The sequence below is a fragment of the Callospermophilus lateralis genome, chromosome 3 (genome assembly GCF_048772815.1).
Source record: "Callospermophilus lateralis isolate mCalLat2 chromosome 3, mCalLat2.hap1, whole genome shotgun sequence".
NCBI classification, from domain to species: Eukaryota; Metazoa; Chordata; class Mammalia; order Rodentia; family Sciuridae; genus Callospermophilus; species Callospermophilus lateralis.
The window spans coordinates 191744987-191768761 of record NC_135307.1 but is presented as its reverse complement, the minus strand read 5'-3'; the positions used below and the strand labels follow the sequence as shown (position 1 = coordinate 191768761).

General features: G+C 48.8%; 1 protein-coding gene across 2 annotated transcripts in view; it reads right to left on the bottom strand.

Moving 5' to 3' along the window:
- Positions 1–23775, bottom strand: part of B4galt5 (beta-1,4-galactosyltransferase 5) — a 70942-nt gene that overhangs the window by 9755 nt on the left and 37412 nt on the right. Inside the window, exons 1-4 of one of the 2 annotated variants that reach the window (XM_076851962.2) lie at positions 14241–14320; positions 7672–7806; positions 1948–2061; positions 720–844 (exon numbers count right to left, since the gene is read on the bottom strand). In XM_076851962.2, coding sequence (XP_076708077.1) covers positions 720–844; positions 1948–2061; positions 7672–7789 — 357 coding nt within the window. In that variant the 5' untranslated portion in view covers positions 7790–7806; positions 14241–14320. Of the gene's footprint in view, positions 1–719; positions 845–1947; positions 2062–7671; positions 7807–14240; positions 14321–23775 lie in introns of those variants that run through there. The other variant, XM_076851961.2, reaches the window with a different exon arrangement.

Genomic DNA, 23775 nt, shown 5'->3' with positions numbered 1-23775 from the left:
GTTGCCAGGGCTGACCTCAAACTTGTGATCCTTCTGCCTCAGCCTCCTGAGTCACTGGGATTACAGGTGTGACTGCTGTACCTGGCTCTATGTACTTATTTCTAAGAACTTGTTGTTAGACTGATTTTACATCCCAGTGATGGGTGGCACACTGTGCGCTCCAGACCTGCCTGAACTCTGCGCACCACGAGCGCCTGAAGGGACCAGCACAGAACCCGCTCCTTAAGAAACACTCACTGAAAGAACAGACTTAAGCTGATGTCATGAGCTCGACCTGCACCATGTCAAGTCTCCTCTCTTGACCTGGTCACGCAGCACACCACTGGACAAACCTCAGTGTCGACCTGACTCTGCTTTCTCTCCCACTGATCTTATAGCGATCAGGCCTGAAACATGAGAGGACTGGAGAGGACTCCTGCAAACATGTCACCCGAGACCTTCCACCCCCTGCTTTGCTAATACTCCTGTGAGGAAGGCAAAAGGGTCTTGCTTCATCATCAGGATGATGCAAATTCCTGTGACTACACAAGAGTCCTTGGGAAAACTCATGTCTTCAAAATACTCAGTATTTTGCAGTACTAAATGCAAATGTGTTGGGGGTGTGGTGTTAGAGGAGGGCAGATTAGAAAAGGCCACAATTAGACATTCCTGAGTGGTTAGAAAGGATGGCAAACCCCAAATGAACCCTCCAGCACTTGAGGTCCAACTTCACGGCCTACCTTCCACCGAGGCAGGCAATCTGAAGGCTTCCAGTGGCCTCCGAGCTTGATGGTCGGGTCTCTGGAGAAGAGTGCATGAATGTCAGCCATTCCAATTTCACTCATGTTTATGTCTATTGGGCCCTCTGAAGAGAGAGGGAAAAAGTCAAATTAAAAGAACAAAAAATGATTGTTTTCCCCCTCTATCCAGGGTTTCATTCTCTGGAGAAGTTCTGAGCCTTCGCATCTGACTGTGTGCCGGGGGACAGTGGGGTCCTCTGTGTAGCTTTCCGTCTCTGCACTTCAGCGGAGCACTGCCATCCTTAAAGAAGCTGCTCAAGGAGTTTGGACTTCAGAGTTCGTCCAAGGGTGCAGAATGGCAGCTGAGTTTCTCAGAGAACGACAGAGTGGCTGAGCTCAGGCTGTGTTAGCCCGCTCCTGACGCAGGTCCAGTCACACTGCAGTCTCTGGACTCACCCGCACCCAGGGGATCGTGTCCAGGCTCAGAACACTAGTCTTTGACTTAGGCTGAGGATACACTCGACAATCAATAAATGCTAGCAAAAGGATGACCTGGTAACACTAGCTTCTATCTTAAAAAAATAAAAAATAAAAAGCACAGCTAAGAAGCCCCAAAGTACAGAAAAAGTATGAGCTGTCAATGTGTCAGATTACACGTGAAGTTCCAAACAGAAAAAATATCCCAAACTGATGTTATTGGCTGGCTGGCTGAGTGATGCTGGGTACTGATGCAGGGTGCCTTAGCACTGAGCTACCCTCAGCCCCTTTTATTTTTTATTTAGAGAGAGGGTCTTGCTAAGTTGGTGAGGCTGGCCACAAACTTAGTGTCTCAAGTCACTGGGATGACGGCGTGTGCCACTGCACCAGGCCCAAGACTTTCTCAAACACGCAGCAGCTTGTGAAGAAAATAACTTATGCCTACCCAACTGGCTATCAACAGTGTGATCGGTACCAAGGGGACACGGCTGGCTGTCTCTGCCTTTTCCAGGACAACCTAATAGACCACAGCTTATAAACCAGGGGCAGGAGCAGCAGCAGCAGCCGAGCCCAGGCGAGCCCGGGAGGCGTGACTCGGAGCCAGCACCAATGCCTGCAGCCGGCCGCTCCAGAGGCCAGGAGTGTTTATGGGCTTCTGAGACGGAGACAGTAGACAGACGCACTGCGAGTTCCACAAACACAAACACTAATCTGCTTCAAAGCAGAGGCTGGGGAGCTGCGCTCTACTCACTCATGGAAGGGAGCCTCTCGGGGCAGGGGTGGTTGGCGAAGTAGGTGAAGTCTTCAGGAAGAAAGGTCGTGGTCTGGAGGAAGGTCTCACTGTGGTTCAAGTCAAGAGGGTAATCTGGGGGGACAAGGGGAAAAGCAACTCAGAGCGGTCCATGAGAGCAACGCCATCCCTGCTGCCTCTGGGGAGGCCTTCCTGGGTGCGGCTGGGAGCAGGCAAGGGTGGCTTTAAGCCACCGCTTAAAAAACGGGAACCCACTGATAGAAAGGGAACTGGAGGGGATGGCTTTAACCAGGCTCCCTTCCTGCCCCAGGCTTCTTCTCCTCGGGACAATTACACTGAGTATTTGCCTCTATCAGCCCTAAGGTGGCCTCCAATGGTCGGCTACTTCCTACTACAGGAGGTGAGGAGGTCACCCCCTCCCTTCTCCAGTTCCTGCCCCCAGGGTCCCTACAGTCACACATCCTAGCTGGGGTTCGGCCCTCGGCAGTGTGGACATGATGGTGGTGTAATAAACATCAGGCCTAAGCATCAGGAAGTCTGGCCCTAGCTTTCCTGGAGCCACCTCCTGCCTTTCCTCTGGCTCAGCTTACTGTGGCCCGAGGGCTGTCAACTCCACTCCCTGCGGGAGGTGTGACCAGTGGCTTTCCAGCTGTGTCAAGGCCTCCAGTACTGAGCCTCACAACCCCCAGCTTCCTAAGGGGAGCGAGAGGAAGCGAAGTCCTGAAACCTTCCAGTGACGCATGCATGCTAGGCGAGCACGCTACCACTTAAGCCACATCCCAGCCCCCCCAGTTCTTAATCTTTACAGGTAGCCAGTAATTTCTTTCTGGATATATGAAGAACTTCTCACATTTCGAAGAGATTTCCTATCAGTGTGCCTCACTGAGGTTCTACTGTCCCTCACTGTGCTGGCCACCTGGTCAGTCTTTTGTCCATGCAGTGCGAAGAGGAAGAGGAGCAAGAAGAGAAAGAGGAGCAAAAGGTGTGCTAGGTGACCGCTCTCCCACCGAGTTCCAGCCCCAGCCCTCTTTGACAGAAGGTCCTGCTAAGCTGCCTGTGCCATCATGCCATTGTGCCAAGCAGGGGAGAGGAGATGGTTTGGATGGAGGCGTCCCGAAGCTCCTGTAAGGCAGCAGGATTCAGAGGGAGAAGGCCGGGTGGCAAGGGCTCTGACTCAAATCCCCCCATCCTAGTTTGACTGACTGGTGACTGCAGGCAAGGTGGGCATGGCTGGAGGAGGGTCACTGGGATGTCCTGGGAGATGCACCTTCCCTGTGGCCCCTTCTCCCCTCCTCTTTTTCCCTCTCTGCTTCCAGACCCTGCCATGAGCTGAGCAGTCCTCCTCTGCAGTGGCCCTTCTGCCACAACGCGCTGCCTCACTAGGTCCTAGAGCAATGGAGTCGGCCATCAGTGGACGGAGACCTCTGAAAGTGTGAGCCCCAAGTAAACTTTTCCTCCTTTAAGTTGTTCTTGTCAGGCACTTGGTCACAGTGACAGAACAGCTGACTGAAACAGTGGGACTCTGAGGTCTGAGGTCCCCGTCCTCCTGTGTCCTCCTGCGTCCTCCCGTGTCCTCCCATGCTAGGATGCCTGGGGAGAAGAACTGGCCTTGGCTGCTTTTCAACAGCGTCCAGCCCAGCTTCATCTTCGCTGCACCATAATTCTTATTTCCAAAAACAGCAGACACGGGTGATTCCTAGCTTGTGGGGGACTCTGGTGTCTGGGCTGGCTGTGGCTGTCCCTACTGCTGCATGAGCAGTTTTCTTGGGACTCAGACGTCCGTTACCACGGGTTGCTCTTATCCTCTAATTTCCAACCTCCAAGGCTTTTGGCTGGGGGATCCTTCCCCTCCTAATTCTTAAGGATTCCTGACATTAAAAAATGAATGCACCTTCCCCTCACTTCAGTGGGCTTTGCAGAGGTTGGCAGCAGACGCCCTTTTCCTAGGACTATAACTGGGGCCCGTGAAGAGGACCTTCTTGCCCTCGCCTGCCTTTCCAGACTGATAGAGGGGAGCGCACACCTCCTGCAGGAGGGGGCTGGAGCGTGGCGGGCTGCCCGGGCTGGGCCTCTGCACCACGTTGCGTGGTTCTCGCAGAGTTTACTGAAGTCTCTTTCCCAGTCCGGGATGATTCCATGAAAATGAAGATTTGGTGTTCATATTCATTCTGCAACCTAGAACCGCAGAATCTTCAACTCAGATTATTTTTAAAAAAGCACTGAGAAAGGGCCTCCAAGAATCGAATGAATCACTAAATTCTTTCAAAATACATGGACTTGGCACCAACTCTGTAAGCACCTGTGGCAAAACCCAATGAGAGGCGGCCTGAAGGGGATTTTAACTGGGTCTTAACAAAGGAAGACTCTGCCCTTCTAGCTACAGCTGTCCTGAGACACTGAACCTGCACTTGTGGAAACCAGAATGTGAAGACATAAACCAAGGAAGCCCGAGCCTTAGAGGCAAAACTATTTCACAGAAAGTAGCTCCAAGTTCTCAGTTCACACATGCAAATCAATCCCAAGCCAACCCTCCTTCTGAAGGTAATAACGACTTCAAAATCTATGTGAAGAACCCAAGTACTAACTATGACCCTGATGATTCTGAGATGTGTTTTTCTTAAGAAAAAGAAAAAAAAGATGTTCCATTGCTGACCAACACGTCCCTGATGGGTCTATGAGCTGGCGAGGGGCCCTGGTGAGGAGAGAGGAACTGGTGGGAACAGCAGCACCACCATTAGACACACCTTGAAGGCCACAGGCCACAACAAAAACAGAAGAGGAATAGTCTAGGCAAGGGCAGTTTCAAGCCTTAAAGGCACAACCTCAACAGGAAACAGGAAATTTCAGAGGGGGAAAAAAAAAATCAAAAAGAGACCAGACATTTTCATCTGGAAGGATCCTGCTATTTGGGGTGTGTCAGAAGATAAACTGCCTTTTACTTCCTTCAAACATTGAAAAAATAAACACGGTAACAAGTAGCATGAAACAAAACAATACTTTTCTTCTGACTACTACATTAATAATGTGCCATTTAAGGGAAAAAAAACCAACTCTCAAATACACTACACCTTAGAGGTAAAACAAAACAAAACCTAATTTCCTCATTTCTTATTTTAAATCCTTTAAGCAAAAATGTCAAAAAGGGCCAGGGAAGAGGCTCGGTGGCAATGTGCTTATCTAGCATGCATGAGGCCCTAGGTCCCATCCCCAGCTCTGCAAAAAATAAAAAATAAATTAAATCTACTTCCTTAGTAACCACAGAAACCTTTTAAAGAAATGGAAGACAGCTGGGCGCAGTGGTGCACGCCTGTAATTCCACCAATTCCAGAAGCTGAGGCAGAAGGATAGTGAATTCAAAGATGGACTCAGCAACTTAGTGAGACCCTGTCTCAAAAAAAAAAAAAAACATAAAAATGACTGGGGATGTGGCTCAGTGCTAATCATCCCTGGGTTCAATCTCTGGTACAAATAACAAACAAAAAAGTTGTGGAAGAGGCAGAGGAAATGAGCAGCTCTGGCCCTGGGAAGATGGCACAGGGAGTGCCAAGAAGTAGCGGGTCACTGCACACCCCGCTCAGGGGGCCTCTACCCAACATCAGTGTCTTCTGTGCTACTGAGTGAGGCAACTGCTCAAAGACAGGCTTGCTGAATTTCCAAGGCAGGGGTCGGTAAGCTACTACCCAACCCCAAGATTATTTTCTCCCTGTGAAAAAATGGAGGGGCTGGAGTGTGGCTCAGTGGTACCCCATCTTAGCAGGCTTGAGGCCCTGGCTTGGATCAACAGCAAAGAGAGACAGGAGGGGGCGGCTAGAGAGGAAACAGAGAAATGATGTGGTCAGATGTCATTTCCAGAACTCAGAAGACAAAGCAGACAGGGTCAAAACAAACAGCTAGGTGTGGTGGCACCGCAGCCACTCAGGAGGCTGAGGCAGGAGGATCCCAAACCCTCAGCAGCTTAGCAAGACCCTGCCTCCAGATAAAAAGCAAAAGGGGCCAGGGGTGTAGCTCAGTGGTACAGCGCTGGATCCAAAGCCCATCGGGAAGAAGGGGCGAGGGGCTTATCACTCTGCAGACTCAGGATCTACATTGCTGCTAAACTGGCCAGCGGCAGGCTGATGGTCAATCTTTTAAGGATATAACTTCCCTTCAAGAAGCAATACTTTCTCTTGATTTCCCAAGCACCACAGGATGATTCTCACAGCAAAGCAATTTCACTTTCTACAGTGAACTTCAGATCATCTCAGAACTTATGACAGGAGAGAAGACTAATTCAGAGGAAAGAATCTACTTAAAAATATACACAAACGGGCTGGGGATGTGGCTCAAGTGGTAGCGCGCTCGCCTGGCATGCGTGCGGCCTGGGTTGGATCCTCAGCACCACATACAAAAAAAAAAACAAAGATGTTGTGTTCACCGAAATTTAAAAAATAAATATTAAAAATTCTCTATTAAAAAAAATTTTTTAAATATACACAAACAACTGGGCTTAGATGGAATCTAAGAAGCCACAGAAAAGCATATTATCCTTGGTTAAATAGGAGACAAATTTTGAGTGCTTATGCAAAAATCTCAGACCCTTCTAGTTGTTTTTTTTTTTTTTAAACCATACCTGGCTGGACAGGTTTGTTGTATTCAGTTTCTGGAAAGTTAAAAAGAAAGGAAAAGCTTCATCTTAAAGGTGAAGAACTTGATGGGCACAGTCTTTTTTAAAAATATTTTTATTAGTTGTTAATGAAATTTCTTTTTTTATTTATTTATTTGGCTGTGGTGCTGAGATTCAAACCCATGGCCTCTCACAGGCCCAAAGCAATGGTGCCAGCTGACCGTGGCCTGGGACCTCCCAGACGGTGAGCCACAGTGAGCGTCTCCTGGGCTGGTTATTTCAGGTGTGTGTTAAGCAACGGAAGCTCACACACCAGACCCAACCACGCAGCAGAGACCAGACCACAGATGAGCCCCACACCTGACCAGAGGGAAAGCCAGCACACCCACTGCACCTGCTCCAGGAGCTGCCTTTCTGCCACTGTGATTTGTGAAAACTGTCCCCAAATCACATGATCATCATGAAATGGAAATCCGTTCAGATTCGACAACAGCACCCGTGAACAGGGGCTGGAGACGTCTCAGGCTGAAAAAATTCAAGTGGGTCCAGGAGGACAAAGAGCTGGGCCACCTCTCCTGATTCAGCAACCAGCGCCAGATTATGACACCGCAGAGCACCACACAGACAGGACCCCTCCCCACCACGTGTACCTCAAAAACAGATCAACAACCCAGTGTTAAGCCACGCAGCGAGTCCGAGGAGCCTGATCAAGCTCCCCTTCCCACCAGCTGGACAAACACGTTTCCTGAAAATAAGTCAAAATCATTTCCTCAAGTAGCTTCTGGACTCCTGCTCTCTGCCGTGGTCCCAAGCAGAAACTTAACCTGCTTACTGCAGGACACTGGTGGCCACTACAGGGAAGGGGGTCTTTGAGAGTATTCTGAAAGGCCCTTTACCTGCCTGAAAAGCATCAGGAGAGGTAACAAGCCACCCATTCGCCCTCACGGCCTGTGAGCAGGAGTGAGCTAGGCGCAGGGCAGGAGCGCCCCCTCCGCAGCGAGGCCAGCGAGGCCAGCGAGGCCAGGCCGCCCACCTTGCCTTCAAACGCACCCTTTCCCATTTTGAAGCCAATTTACCCCTTGGGAGGAGACACCCCAGGACTCCCTTTTACTAAGACATACCTGAGTCATTCAGGCTGCTGTTCCTCTTGGCGTAAGCGCTGCGCACCACCTGCTCATACACCTGGGCACCTATCGTCCGCACGTTGTCCCGGAGAAGGATGCCTTGAGCCTGCATCATGAAGAGGTAGGTGTTCACTGCAGAACAAGAGCGCAGAGCACAGGAACTCAGCAGCATGCAACTTTGGGTTTCTCTCTTTTTTTTAACGTTTATTTTTTAGTTGTATTGAACACAATGTCTTTATTTATTTATTTTTATGTGGTGCTGAGAATCGAACCCGGGGCCTCACATGTGAGCGAGTGCTCTACCGCTGAGCCATGGATTTCTTTTCTTTTTGCACCTTTAAAACTTCTTTCAGCTCTAAAACCTGACAAGGCCACATCTCTACTTTCCATACTGGATTCAGGGTTTTCAGGACACTAACATTTCCTGGAAGGGCTCAGGGGAATTTCTGTCAATATTCAGCAGTTGTAGAAAAGCTGGTCTCCAGCCCCAATCTCTGTCCTAGCACCGTGATGCTAGGAAGACTTTTTTTTTTTTAATATTTTTTTCAGTTGTAGATGGACACAATATCTTTATTTTTATTTATTTATTTTTACATGGTGCTGAGGATCAAACCCAGGGCTTCACACATGCAAGGCAAGCGCTCTACCGCTGAGCTACAACCCCAGCCCTAGGAAGACTCTTATGAGTCAATTAAATCATTTTTAAGAGGTCTCTGCTCTCTTTAAGGTCACCTTTTCCACACTAGATGGCCCCACACAGAGAACTGAAACTGCTGACTCCTCTGCCTCTGCACACACTGGAATCAGGTCTGGTCCTGTGAACCATCCGGAAATGGCAGACTAAGGCTCCACACTCCTGTGGGTTTGTAACAACAGAATGCCAGCCGCCCTGCGTCCCCACCAAACCAGCACAATGGTGCGAGGCAACAGGGAAAGCACAGGCAGCATGGTCTTGTCACCTGGGCATACACTGAACAGATGAGCATTCAGATTAGCCAGCCTAATCTGTCACTGTCATCTCTGCAGGGTGATCGCCTGATGTCCCTTAAGTCTCTCTAGAATGCAAAACCAGGAGATCACAGACACGTCGAACGGAACTCGCGCACCCCGTTTGCCATCTCAAACACGAGGGCGCCTATTTTCAAGAAACTGTGTGGCTTTAAAACACTCCCAATCAGGCATTCTATTTACTCACTCTCCCTCATCAGGGAGAAGGGGTGTCTTTCATGGGTGGCCAGTTACAATCCAAGCTCTGTGTCTGAAGGTAGAACCACCCCAACATTTGGCCAGACTCTAGCCTAGCCGCAGGCAGCACGGGACTCAACAGAGTGACCCTCCAGGCAGCGTGTGCAGCCTGGGCCACCAATTCTGCTCTTCAACAGAAGCATCCTGCTGACACTGATCATTATTACCAAAGTGTCTGGGACATAATGGGAGTAAACGGTGACTGAGCGGGTGAATGAATGATGCTCAAAAGTCAATTTACTTTATTCCAAGCAGCTGTGTTTGGTATCTATGCTGGTAGTGGTGATGGGAGTGAGGCTGGGGACAATGACGGGCACAACTCCCCAGTGTTAAACCCCAGAGGCCAACATGAAATGGACACGAGCTCGTCCAAAGATTCCAAGTCCCCTCTATGAGCAGAAAGTCAGTGTGCAACGCGTCAGGAGTGGGGCGTGGCTCAGAGCGCTCTGCGCTGACCAAGGCACCGCTACTTTCCGACTCCATCAGAAAACAGATCAGATATCATGGGTAGAAAAAGCTAAGGAAAAAGAGAGCTTCCAAACCCGAGCAACATGTAATTCTGCGAAACCTAAATAACAGGAGTGACGTCTCATTTCCTAACTCCAGAATACAGCACAGTGCTGGCTCGCAGCGGGCCGGCCGTCCATGAATAGCCAATGACCCTAAGATTCCAACCTCGCACCAAGTTTCTAACTTTGTTCTATGTTGTCATCTGGGCTATATAATATGTTGCTGTGGCCCTGCAATCTCCCCTCATCCCCATTGACTGCTAAACCAGTGACAGTGTTCACGGAGCAGCACGGCAGAGCCTGTGCTGGGCCTGCAGAGTCCACTCCTCCCACCTGTGTGCAGACCACAGGGGCCCAGCCCCTTCAGCCCTCCCCCCTCGGCTGTGCTTCCAGCTGTGGACTCCTGTGAGATGGCCTGCTCATGCCTCTCCAGGCCTGTCCTGCTCCTCCAGAGCTTCCGAAAGCCTGTTTCCTGCAAGGCTCAAGTCCTTGGGTATGCAGGGCCCATGAGCTTGCACCTGTAACCAGCTCTCGGGTGACCGATACCGTATTGCTGTCCCACTGCTACGGGGAACTTCAGTTACCCAATAAATAAAAATCGTTCATATTTATTGTGTTCTGAACTGTGTGATTCTTTTTCTCAATCCTTGAAATTAACCTAAGAGGCCAGCAACTATGACCTAACTAACGCCAGTTACCTTCGGCCTCGGGTTCTCCAGGTATCGCCATCAGGGCCACAGAAGGCGCTAGAGTGACCCAGTGTGCCACCCTCTTAACCCTGCTTCACTGCCTGGCCCAGCTACACTGTCACCACCTCCCTCCAAGGTTAAGATCCACGTGGCTCTCAAGTCTTCAGCTCCCTCCCGGCTGCAGGGATCTTTCCTCCTCACAGTCCTGGCCAAGCAGCCGCCTGCCCGGGCTCCATCTTCATCCCTGAGCTGCCGCTGACCTGCAGGGGCTCTGCCCTCTCTGCCAGGCACATCCTATTAACCCCTCAAGCCCAGCTGACGTGGTTCTGGAGGAAGCTTTGGTACCAGGCCAGTTCTCTTCCATTTCTCAAACAGATCTCGAAAATTGGCTTTTGTTTACTTTGTCTTGAGTTTGCTGCCAGTGTCTCCTGTGCTAGTCTCGCCATTCAGCTAATAAATTCACACTTGCTGATACTTTTTCTAATTATCCACAGGAACTAGTACAATGCTTAAAAATAAAAAAGACTGAGGAAGTAAATATTATCAAACAAAAGGAAACAATCACAAATTCACAGGCTTGGGACCAGCTGGGATTTTAAGGACACTCCTCAACATCCTCTTATGCTTCCACACTACCCAGAAATGACGATTCCATGCACACAGACACAGTCCGCACACCATCTGCAAAGAAAAGTCTACCCTGGTTCAGGCCACAGTGTTTCCCAGTCCCCTTCATCCCTTGCCTCTCACCTGCCTCCCTCTCCATCCTCCTGTGTGCGCCACGCATGCCCCCACCTTGCTCTTTCTGAACACTGGCCCAGCTGTCTGCCTTCGACAAAGCAGCGCCCACAGTGACAGAGTGGTCCAGGTGCACTCGGAGGAGCTCAGGAACAAGGAAAGCCACTAGGAGCCCTGCTCCATCTGTTGCGAAAGAACTGTCCACTCGGCCCCTTCTGGAGATTTCTGACTCAAGACCCAGAAATTCCCAGAATGTTCAGCTACCTAACCTGCCATTTCCCAACCCAGCACCTTTCTCTGCATAATAACCAGTGACATGGAGTGGCTCTCTGCAGAGCTCACTTTGGGAAATTCTGTTTGGGGTACTTCTGTGAGTGGACTTTAGAGGGTCCTCCCCTTGGTCAGGTAGTTATTCGGCTGACACCTGATGCCTGTTGTGGAAGCAGTCGCTCCTCAGACCCACACTGAGATCAGTGGAAGCGGAATCCCCTGTCTTAGCAGCAGATGCTAAGCTCCCTGCTGTTTTGTGCCACTTGGTCGTAGAGAATGAATAGGGCCTCCCAGTGTCTCTGTCAGAAGTCTTACTACTCAGCCCAGGGCTCTGGCCTAAAGGAGGAACTCTGTGCCCTCCCACACCAGCTTTCCCTTTACGGTTCACACCTCTGTGACAGATACCATCTCAACCTTCTACTTAGGACATCAAGCCCTCCAGAGGTAATTCGCCTAAGGCTATATGACTGCAAGTTAAAACCCAAGAGGTAAAGTTAGGGTTTCATGACCTAACTCATGCCCTTCCCCCTGGAAACTGCAGAAGCATGCCCCTGAGCCAGAGGCTGAACAGCAGTTAAAGCACAATAGTAAGTGGGCAGCAGCTGGCTGCTTGTTAATCCTGCTGGGCACCTGCCTCACTGTGCGCAGCTCTAGCCCCAGGGCGCCAGGATGAGTTCCCCTGGCAGGCAGGGGGCAGGCAGCAGGCAGGGGGCAGGCGGCAGGCAGGGGACAGGCAACGGATGGCTTCGGCCAGAACTGAGCGCAGTACAGGACAAGGACCCTGCGTTGTGCATGTCATCAGATACCAATTTTCACCTCTTCCTGAGTCTAGGTGAGGAAGCTCTCAAAACCACAGTTCAGCTGAGAAAAATCAACCCCACTGAGGTTACAATCCGAAACTTCCACCCAGAGGCCAGTGCAGCAGCCTTGGGCCAGGGCCTCATCTGCGGCAGGGGACCAAGGTCACCTCTTGGCCAAGAGAGCAGCCTGTCCTCCTCTTGCCCAGGACTTTAACTAACAGGAAGACCTACTCTCCCCCTCCGTCAGAATCCCAGCCAGCCTCCATCTCGTTATCAGGCGACACATGTCGCCTTGAACACACTAAAAATGACCATGACTTGGAAAAATTCCTCACAAAACAATGAAATTGACTCTCCCGATCAGGAGCCACCTGATTTGACATCATGAACCCGACAGGGGAAGAAAGAAGCAGCACACACTCCCCGCTCGCTCGCCAGCCCCCCTGGAGGCCAGCAGGGTGGGCTGAGGAGAAAGCCGCCCTCCAGAGCCCCTCCAGGGCGCTCCCGCAGCTGCCTCCCCACACCCGCCCCTGCTCCTGCTCCTGCGTCCCCTGGAGGGCCACACACCTGCGAGCCTACCTGGCCTCCCACTAGGACACAAGCTCCAGGGGGACAAGGAGGGCACCCGGTGGCTACACAGAACAGGGCGCCAGGGACACGAGGACACACAGTGAGATGTACTCACAAGTGAATGTGCTGATAAAGGGCGAGGACTGGGACAGGGCCGTGGACTCTCCTTAGCGCCACCCTGCTCCAGAGGGACCGGATGGGACTGGAAGCCTTTATTCCCCACAGCCAGACTCCGTTCTCGGGAACCCAGCACCGCGTGAACCTGCTCCAGGAAAGGCCTGGCGCCCTCACCACCTCGCAGAGCCAGAGATGAGCTTTCTCCCCAAAGTGCTCCCTGCTGCTCCCCCTGCTCAGAAAAGCTCTTTAAAAATGTCCCTTACTATAAAGCACAAGTTTATCCAGAATTTGTGCAACCCAGCAGAGTGGGCGAGGGCATAAAGGAGACCAGGGGTTGTTGGGAGGGTCCTGAACATCAAATGGCCCAGAGGCTCACCACAGTGACCTGTCCCCATCGGGGGACTACTGCACAGCAACAGGAGAGAGCTGGGACCAGGGGAGGGCTTCCACACGTCACGTGGAGCAAAGCCAGACACCAAAGCCATGTGTGGTGGGAGGGGTGTGCGCATCGTCTAGAGCAGCACCCCAACCCATGTGCCCACGGAGGGCCCCGCCTTGGGCGTGCGGGGGGGGGGTGAAGGTGGCTGCTACTCGTCCTGCCTGGGGTCCGGTTACCTAGGCATATCCATGCTGTAAAGATCCATCAAGCTGCTCACTTACTTACTCACACAGGTTTTAATATGTACATTATACGTCAATAATAGTTACCAAAAAATGAGGAAATCCATGAACTAATTACCAGGAAGAAAAACAGGGCCCACAGAAAACAACTCAAGTAACTTGTGAACACAGCACTCAGACACGACATCCTTAATGGGCTACACTTGAAGGACAAAAAGAACCACCAAGGGCTGGGCAGTGGCCCTGTCTGTAATCCCAGCCACTCAGGAGGCTGAGGCAGGAGGATCACAAGTTCAAAGCCAGCCTCAGCAACTCAGCGAGGCCCTGTAGCTTAGCAGTTAAGGCCTCTGGGTTCAATCCCCTGTTCAAAAAAAAAAAAAAAAAAAAAAAAAAAAAACCATCCCTAAGGATCCAGGACTGGCAGGTCTGGTGTCTGAAGCCTCACTTGAGTCACCCCCTGGCACGGATCTCAAGGGCTCAGGGCTGCTAAGCCCCCAGGGGAAAGGGAAAGCCAACTGGAGGGAGGCAACCACAACACAGCCCCATGCCTCACCCCGCGTATCACACGCTAATCACACAAGGAAGTGTAACGCTGCAAAGGCGGGCGCTCGCTGACCCCTTACCAAGGTCCCAGCTCATACCTAGGCATGGATATGCCTAGGTAACCAGAACCTAGATCAAAAGGCAGGACGAGTAGTAGCCATCTTCACCCCTCCCCCACGCCCAAGGATCCCGACCCAGGCACCCCAGCATCCTCAGGTTGCACCTCCTAACACAGGCAAGTAAGAGGAGCCGGCTCCTCCTACCCAATGGTCCTGCTAGCCTATTTCAGAGGAGATCAGAAGAGAATTTCAAAATGTGGGGCAACACATAAAAGTACTGGAACCATTCTAGATTGAGAGACATACCCAATGCAGCCCATGAACTCTGATTAAACCATGAACAGGAAACAGGAAGGGCGAAAGGCACACTGAGACAAGGGGGAAAAACCTGAACATGGAACGCACCGAGCCCACCTCGGGTCCTTCAGTGATCACAGCGCCGTGGTCATGCCGAGTGCCCTCTTCTCAGGAGGAGCATATTTAAGTGTGTAGGGGACTAGCATCAGATATCTACAACTTTACTTCCAAATGGTTCAGAAAAATGTGCACTTGCACGCAGGGGGTTCAGGTGTCTGTGGAGCCACATGGAATGTGGCAAAATTCTAGCAAGTGGCAGATGCAGGTGAGGGGTGCTTGCATGATCACCACTAGTCTCTCCTCCTTGTGAGGCTGCCATTTCTTTCTTTCTGAAAGAAACAATTGTTATTAATTAAATTTGTTGCAACTGCCAGGTTAAGTAGGTTACTTACTTGTCTGCCAGACTCAGAGCTGACCTAGAGCTCAGGTTGCTTAAGTGGAGAATGCAGAGAGCCAAGGTTCCCCGAACTTGCTTAGCAAAGACCCCTCATGATTTCCCACAACCTCAAAACAGACACAGAACCCCAGTCACAGAGACTGGTGACGAGCCCTTCTAACTGTCTCAAGCACACCATCACCAAGAGTCATCACATAGGTGTTACGTGCCAGGACTGCCCTTCACTCCGGGGAAAACGACCGAAACAGTCCAGGATCATCTTGGAAAAGGCTAACAAGGAGGCCTGGCTTCCAGTCACATCTGTCTGGGAACAGGGACGAGGGCCAGGAAAATCCTCCTGGAGTGGAGGTGGAGGTGGGGGTGGGGTCCTGAAGGAAGAGTCCTAACACAGGAAAGGAAGAGCAGAAATGAAGACTTTCGGGCACAGGCAGAAAACACACCTCAGCAACTAAAGTCAGCCCGGCACAGTCACCATGAAGGGCACCTATGGTGCGGCTAGAGCAGGAGCAGCCAGACTACAAAAGGCTTCATATGCTGCACTTGGGTATGAAATTCATTCTCAAAGCCCTGGCTTGGAAGAAGTAGGCCAGGACTGCACTTCAACTCAAGGGGACCGACTAGAAGAAATCAATCAAACAAGTAAATTCACCCCTAGTCAAAATCTGGAGCTCCAAATGATTATGGACTGAACTGTCCAGACCCAAGCCTCCTGGATGAATGAGTGAGGCTTTGTATATAAAATCACGGTTGGTTACTCTAAGCTGGGCGCCCAAACAGTGCCAGTCTGTCCTTTCTGTCTACATGAAGCAGCAGGAAGAAAGCACGTCTTCAGAATCCTGAAGAGGTGGGCAGGAGGAGTGAAGCCCTTTTCACCCTCCCTTTGTCCAATCCAAAGTTCCTCCATTCTTCCCATGACACGACCCCCCCATCATAGATCAGCATCCACTAATCAGAGAAAACCTTCAGCCTTTGGTCTGGGGGGACTGGCTTACATCGCTTAGCATAATCTTCTCCAACTCCATCCATTTACCTACAAATGCCACAATTTTATTCTCTTTTAATGCTGAGTAATATTCCATTGTGTATATATGCCACAGTTTCTTATCCTTCATGTATTGATGGGCATCTAGGTTGGTTCCACAGTTTAGCTACTGTGAATTCAGCTGCTATGTACACTGTGTGGCTATGTCACTATAGTATCAGAACCTAAAAAATAATTGAACTCTACCCTCAATCTGAGATTACCTGCTCCACCCATCAGGTGTTTTGTAAAAAATGAATCCACTCATTCTGCTTATGAAGAAATGGATTCCTATGAAAATATTAATGTACTTATTTGAGTCTTTATGTGCTGTTCCCAGACCCCTGTGTGTCATCTCACTTATCTGCACGGTAACGGATAGGCAGGTGGTTACCCCATTTTACAGATGAGGAACTGAGGTCTGAGGAAGTCACTGACGTCTGGAGCAGAGATTTCTCAGCAGTCTTGTCCAGAGCCCATGTCTTCAGCAACCTCACTGGAAGTGTCCCAGGGGCTCGACACTAGCCCTCAGCTAGGTTCCCCACGGACCGCCCCCTTCATCTGGATCCTTACTGTGTGCATCTCAGGTGTAACTGGTTTCCAATACTCCACTTCAGCAGTGGGTGCCAATACTCATGATGGCACGATGTATCCCATACATTTTATAAGGTTTATGAAATATTCTAAATTTGAAGCTCTAATGGGGATCATGAATGTGGGCATCTCAAATCTATTTAAAATACTGGACGCTCATAGCAGGCACCAGGAGATGCTGAGGTCCAAGGTTGTGAGCACATGGTGACACACATTTAAGAAACAAATACAGCTTTCTTATTTTAAGATGAAAGGAATTTTTTGACAACACTGTCACATCTATTCAAATGTTTTGGAGCAACTGTGTCTATTTTCACATAAAAAGTGGTTAAAGAAAACTGGGGGTGGGGTAGTACACATATTAAGAGAGAAAATGATCTCAAAACTTATTTTGGGGCCCAGGCATGGTGGCACACCTGTAATCCCAGCAATTCAGGGGGTGAGGAAGGAGGATCGCAAGTTCCAAGCCAGCCTCAGCAACTTATTGAGACCCTAAGCAATTCAGTGAGACCCTGTCTCAAAATAAAAAATAAAAAGGGATGGAGATGTGGCTTAGTGCTTAAGCACCCCTGGATTCAATACCTAATACCTCCCCAAAAGAATTATTTGGGGGGAGAAACTCAATTTGATCTTTTACTTTCCCAGTCCTTCCCATTTCAGACAGAAATCCACAAAGGCAATCTCTATTCTCCATGCTAAACCAAAAACCAAACTGTAAAGTGAACAGCTGTGAAGTACTCTGTACACATTTCCACTGACCTGGGGGTCTATTACCTGTGTGTTGTTAAGCTGTGTATGAGACAAGACGTGGAAATGTTGTCTAAACAAAAATGAACCGACTGAGTAACCTACGGCAACCACTTAACTGAGAATGTACATTCTAGAAAGACAATCATACGTTTTCCCTCATGTGTGGAACCTTGGATTAAAGAGATGACATGAAAATAACAAGGAGACTACAGAAGAAGGCAGGGGACAGGCAGGGGACTGCATACCATCAAAGCATGTTATTTTATGTATAAATATGCCATAACGAAACCCATTACTCTATATAAGAAAAATGCAATAATAAAAGATTCATATCCAAAAGAATGTTTTCTGAAGGTTAAAAAAGTTCTTATTTCTTTCTTTCTTTAAAAGATAAAATAAATTCTAATTACAAATAAAAATTGTAAATTCTGAAGGGCACCACACTGACCCCGTCTACAGGCACGTGCTCCTGCGGGGAGGCCAGCAAGTGAAGATGCCCTAACCCCCTGCCGCACACCCAAATGGAACCCAGGGCCCAGAGAGCCACCAACACCCTTGGGTGCTGCCAGCACTGAACAGAAGCCTGGTGTCCTAGCTGGGGAAGTCACAGTGAGGAGGGACAGCGTGCTGCTGGAAGCTCAGGGCACAGATGCCAGAACAGGGTGGGTCCCCTCTCCGGGTTTTTGTTTTTGTTTTTGTTTTTTGAGCTGAACCTCGCCCCAGCCTGTCTACAGTTCCAGGCTCCTAATGCTCAGACCCAGCTTTCGTCTTTTTTTCCCTCTTCTTTGTCTTTTGAGGACTGAGGACTGAACCAAGGGTCTCACCCCTACCAGCCAAGTGCTCTCCATCACTGAGCTGCACCCAGACCTTCTCTATTTTGAGACAGGGTCTCACTAGTTGCCCAGCTGTCCTTGAACTCGTCCTCCTGTCTCCTGGTAGCTGGGTTAAGTTGGAACTCTTCCTAGCTTCTCCAGTTGTCATCCTCCCCGAGACCAGACCTGTCCACTCCCCCCTTTGAGCTCTTTTCCAGCTGACCCAGGACTTCTCCACGTCTCTCTCCTCAGTAGACTCTAAGTTCCTCAGGAGTACAGACGGTCTAACTGTCTCCTCTGCGGTGTCGGATGAGTAGCAGCATTTGGCTATGTGTTAACGAATTACAGCTTGGCCCAGGCCGTTGGGGCTGCCATACCTGAACCACTTCCACGTTCCGTTCAGGAAAGGTGCCAATACGGTACCATAGTCTTAAGTTGTCCCTGAAGAGCTTCTCAGAACCAGAACTGTCCACAGAAACCAAGAATTGAGGCATATCTAAGACTCTAGTGCTCCATCTTGGGACAGTGGATAACCCACCACCTAAACAACAGCCATGATGGGAAGAGAAAAGAGCCCACCACAAGATCCTCCCTCTGAGGGAGAAAGATGGAGGTGGCAGAGAAGGCACTGCTGGCCTGAGGAGACCAACGCTGCTCACGACCCTGCCCCTGGCGGGCTCTCTGGACCTCAGCTCCTCACCTGACAATGGCATTAGTAAACTGGAGCAAGGTCCTGACTCTACCCCTGATAGCCCAGGAAATCATCTGAGAACTTACTTTGTTCCGTTACAGAACAGTTTCCTGAATAAAACGTGTTACCAGTTTATATCCAAATTGACTGTTTCCCAAATACAAACCACAGAACTTTAAATGGGATTCTATAAAATTACACAAACCCTGGAAATTTCGACTCATCACTCTTCCTCTTGGACTTGAAAATCGCTAGTTGCAAAGTGTCTTTGAAAATCTGGGACTGTGGCTCAGTGGTAGAGCACTCGCCTAGCACGTGCGAGGCCCTAGGTTCGATCCTCAGCACCACATAAAAATAAGTAAATTAATTACTGGTACCGTGTCCATCTACAAATGAAGAGGGAAAAAAAATTGGTTTTTAATCTCACAATTATAGGGGCTGGGGCTGAAGAGCTCAGTGGCACAGCGCCTGCCTAGCATGTGTGAGGTCCTGGCTTCAATCCTTAGCACCACAATAAAAAAAAAAAAAAAAAACAGAAAAGCTTTCCATCTATCTTCAACTACAATTTTTTTTAAACAGTCTAACAATTAAATAAACTCATTGTTTCTCCCTTCTTCCCAAATGGAGAAACTGGCTTTCACATACCTAGGTTTCCAATCTTCCCCCTCCCTCTCCCTGCTTTCCACAAGGCGCTCAGGCTCCATGCCCCCTGCTGCCTGCCTGTCCTCCCAGAGGAGGGGCGCAGGAGCAGAGCCTGAGTCAGTGGGTCAGGGAGGGCGGGGCCTGCCCACCTAGGGCCAGCATGAACCACAGAAGGCATCTAATTCTGCGTCCTCTCTTACCATGGTAGAGAGAAAATGAATTTTAATGTTTGTCTCCTTTGGTCTCCTGGGAAGTTCCTCTCAATGAGTCATGATTTAAAAGAATGCAATTCTAGAGCAAAGAGCTTAATTTCTTCAACTCTGAAATGTTACCTGTCTACAACTAAATTTTTTCCAGCCCTTTGCAAACATGCAATGAAATTCTAAGACAAAGCTAGAAGCTGCTTGTCTAAATGACTCAAAAGCTAATGTTTTAGTTGGCTTTTGCATCACTGAAAAGACCCAAAGACCCGAGAACTTACTAGAGGGAAAGTTTACTTTGACTCATGGTTTCAGGGGTCAGTCCATGGTCAGCGACTCCACAGCTCCGAACCTGCAATGGGGCAGAGCATCATGGTGGAAGGGAGTGACAGAGGGACACAGCTCAGGGCATGATAACCAGGAAGCAAAGAGAGCTCCGCTTGCCAGGGACAAAATATAAACCCCAAAGGCACACCCCCAGTGACCTACTTCCTCCAGCCACACCCTCCCTACCACCCAGTTAATCCATCAAGTGGAATAATCCGTGGATTAGAGTAGAGCTCTCATGAGCTGATCATTTTGCCTCCCAACATTCTGGCACTGTCTCACACATGAGCTCCTTGGGGACACCTCTTTTTTAAACCAAATAGCTAATAATGAAGAACTCTGGTGAGGCTCTGGTGAAATAAGTATCTCCTATCTCGTTCATGGCAGCATAAACCGGCATCAACTGGTAACTGCCCGTAGAGGGCTACTTGGCCACAGAGTCCAAAGATGCTCACAGCCACCCAAGAGCTCCTACCTTCAGGTGTTCGCCCTGAAGAAACACATACATACGTAAGAAGTCCATTCTCAGTTTGAGAATGTCTATGGAATACGAATTTTTATGGCAAAGAAAAAAATGAACTTTTAAAGATTTGGTAATAAGAATAGAAAAAAAAAAAAAAAAGGAGAGATGAGGGAAGATGTTTCCCATGGTATCGGAAGGGCTGGTTTCTTACTTATGTGTTGAATCAGTCATGCAGCTGAAGGACTTGACTGTCATCAACAGTACCTAATTTGGTTCTTGGATATACAGATCAGTCACTTTCGAAAGTGAAGTAGGGCAGAGCTGAGGAACTCCTCCAGAAAAAGAAGTGCATTCAAGGATGTCTTTCTCAGTGACCAGGTCTGAACTGACCAACCCACAAGCTCAGTTTCCAGAGTCACCGAGGAGGCCTTATCACACAGCACCTGCTCACTGTCTAGGGTCACACCTTAGGAGTGTGATTTTAGGAGCTGCCTTAGCAGGGGGTCGTTTTTCTTTTTTTTAAAAGGTTCCTACACAAAACACTCAAGGTCACTCCAGGTGAATTGGGCAGCACGAAATAATCACACAGAGACAGAGAAATAACTTTTTCTTTGGGTCCTGTGATGGCTCCTCCAACCTTAGGGTCCGTGGAAAGAGGGAGAGAGCACATGCTGAACCCTTTTACTGGGGAGAAGCCATTCAAATGAGGCAAAGGATAGGATTACAAGGGAACAGGTGAGTGCAGCTCAACCCTTTGAGTGCCGCCCACTCCCAGGGTCATGCCTTATTATCTGAGAGAGGGAAAAGATGGCGCCAGGAATCATGGCAGTACCAGGCCAGACTACAGAGATCTTTCAGATCCCCGTGGTCATCAGGACTTGAAGGTGAGAGCATCTGGCATGGCTGTCCACAGGTGGTCAGACCTTTCTGTATGAAGGGGACACGGAAACACAACCAGGCTGTCTTACTAAGGGTTCCCCATCTGCACTGCTCTAGGCTCAAGTCCTCCCCTGCCTAAGCTGTTGCTCCACCTTGGCCTCCTCCCTAATGACTCCTAATTCCCCTTCCGACTGGGCACTCCTAGCTTTAACTCTGCCAAGCCAGGCTCCTCTATCTGCCCTACAATCCAAATGCACTCTTCCACGGCCTGTTCTTTGGTCTCGGTCCTGATCCTCTTTTGAAAAGGAGATTATTCTTCATGTCCTGTGGGGATAATATATTATAATCACATTACTGTTAGCCTAAAGATTGTAACAGACTAATGGGGTTATCTACTTTTTTTTTGGGGGGGGGGTGCTGGGGGTGGAGCCCAGGGACTGGCACATTCTAGGCAAACACTCCACCGCTGCATTCCATCCCCAGTGAGGATTTGTTCAGGAAGGCATCATTGTAGCTGATAACACCGCAAATTTGAGATCAGAGCCATGCCTTCCACAGAAAGGCAAGAGACGCCAGAGAAAGCGCTCCATCACTTCATCCAGAACCAGACATTGATTTTTCCTCTTTTTTCCTCCCCCAGCAGTGCTGGGGGTCAAACTGAGAGTTTCACACATGCCAAGCAAGCACTCTCCCACTGAGCCACACCCGCAGCCCTGGTTTTTCTTTCTTGGGTTATATAATGTTCACCCACTAAAACAATTCAGACCCAAGTCCACAGAAACAGAAGGGCCAGCCTATTCGACAGGCAACACGGGAACAGCAGGATGATTACTCAAAACTCAAGTCTGTATTCTGGAACATAAAAAACAAATTCTTCCCACAGATTACTTAATTTCAAGGGGGAAAATGTGTATTAACAGTGAGGTACTCAGCTACTCAGGTACTGCTTAATGAAGGGACTAAACTGGGTACCACTAACACCAGAACCAGCTAATATTATCTTCAGAATATGCTTGCCAAGCACTTTTAACCTAAATCTAATCAAGATTTTGGAACTATCTTCTCATTTACAAAACTATAGATCATTAAGGAACACATCAAACTGACATCAGGAAGTTCCAGAATGTAGGGTACTCCACAACCACTGGCCTAGAGGAGAGAGGCAGGTGGATAGACCAAAGGGACAGAGGGAACATGGCATGGGGGGCGGCTATAAAAACACTTTGAACAGCCCAGGGAAATCCAGATGTGCAGTGGATATTAGAAGATATTATGAAAGAACTGTTAATTTTCTTAGTTGCAACAGTTATACAGAGGAATACTGTTTATTAAAAGAGACTGGAACTTAAATATTTAGAAGTTAACTGTCTTGGTAACTATCAACAATTTAATTTCCCATGGCTCAGAAGAAAAAAACAGAAACAGAGTTACAACAGGACAGGAACGGTGGCACACACCTTGTCATCCCAGCTACTCAGGAGGCACAGGCAGAAGGATCGTAAATTGGAGGCCAGCCATAGAAATTTAGGGAGACCTTGTCTCCAAATAGAAAACAAAACAGGCTGGGGGTGTAGGTCAGTGGTAGGCAGAGACAGAGTACCTCTCAGATCCATCCCCAGAACAACAACAAAAAAGCAAGATGATGATGACTGATGACTCTGGGTGGAAAGTGATATGTCCCCTGCGTTAACTTTCCTGAATGAAAGTTCTTCATTTTTTCATGATAAAAAGATGAATAAAAAGTTTTTCAATTTTTCATGATTAAAAAAGATGGATAAAAGATGGATGTATCTAAATTGTCAGTTAAACCTAAATCCAAGTATACTAAAAATCCCAAAAGTGGGTCAAGAACTGTAATTCAGTAGAGAAAGGGACTCAAAGGGGAGGGAGGAGGAAGAAAAAGGAAATTTGGGGGAATGAAGTCAACCTAATGGTGCTATGTGCCTGTAAGACACAACACACCCCTCTTTATATATGATCACAACTTACCAATTAGATGAACAGAAGGGAGATTAGTAAAGAAAGGGAGTTGGGGAGGCAAGGTAAAGTACAGGGGAATTCAATGGAGCCAAATGTTACATGCATGCCTGAACAGGCCCCAGCAAGCCCCAATACTATACATTATACAATATGCTAATGAAGACATTTTTTAAAAAGAATTGTAATTCAGGGAATAAAGATCCTAGTAATGTTCACACGTGGAGTTAAAGCATTTGGTGGCAATACTCCACTCCCCAAAATTCATTATTTGTTTTCTGGAATCAAGAATTCCATTTATGGGCCTGGCACAGTAGCGCATACCTATAATCCCAGCAGCTTGGGAGGCTGAGGCAGGAGGATCACGAGTTCAGAGCCAGCCTCAGCAATTTAGCGAGGTGCTAGACAACTCAGTGAGACCCTGTCTCTAATAAAATACAAAAAAAAAAAAAAAAAGGGCTGGGGGTGTGTCTCAGTGGTTAAGTGCCCCTGAGTTCAATCCCTGGTACCAAAAAAAAAAAAAAAAAAACCCATTTATTCTTTTTCTATAATTTCACAGAAGACCTAAAAGAAATTACAAATATACCTTCCTGCTGCTCTCTCACAGTCTTTGAATGGCTTTCCACTGCATTCAAGGTCAAATCCAAATTCCTCATGCTTAGCATGACTTAGAAGAGCCCATAAAACCTGACCCTGCCTCTGCCATTTCAGTCCTTGCCACTCCCAACTCTGGCCATAATGGACTAAGAGCAGCTCTCAGGAACCAGCCAAGATCCCGGACAACGCTGACCCTGCTGCCTGAACTTAAAGACACAATACACAGATTTCAA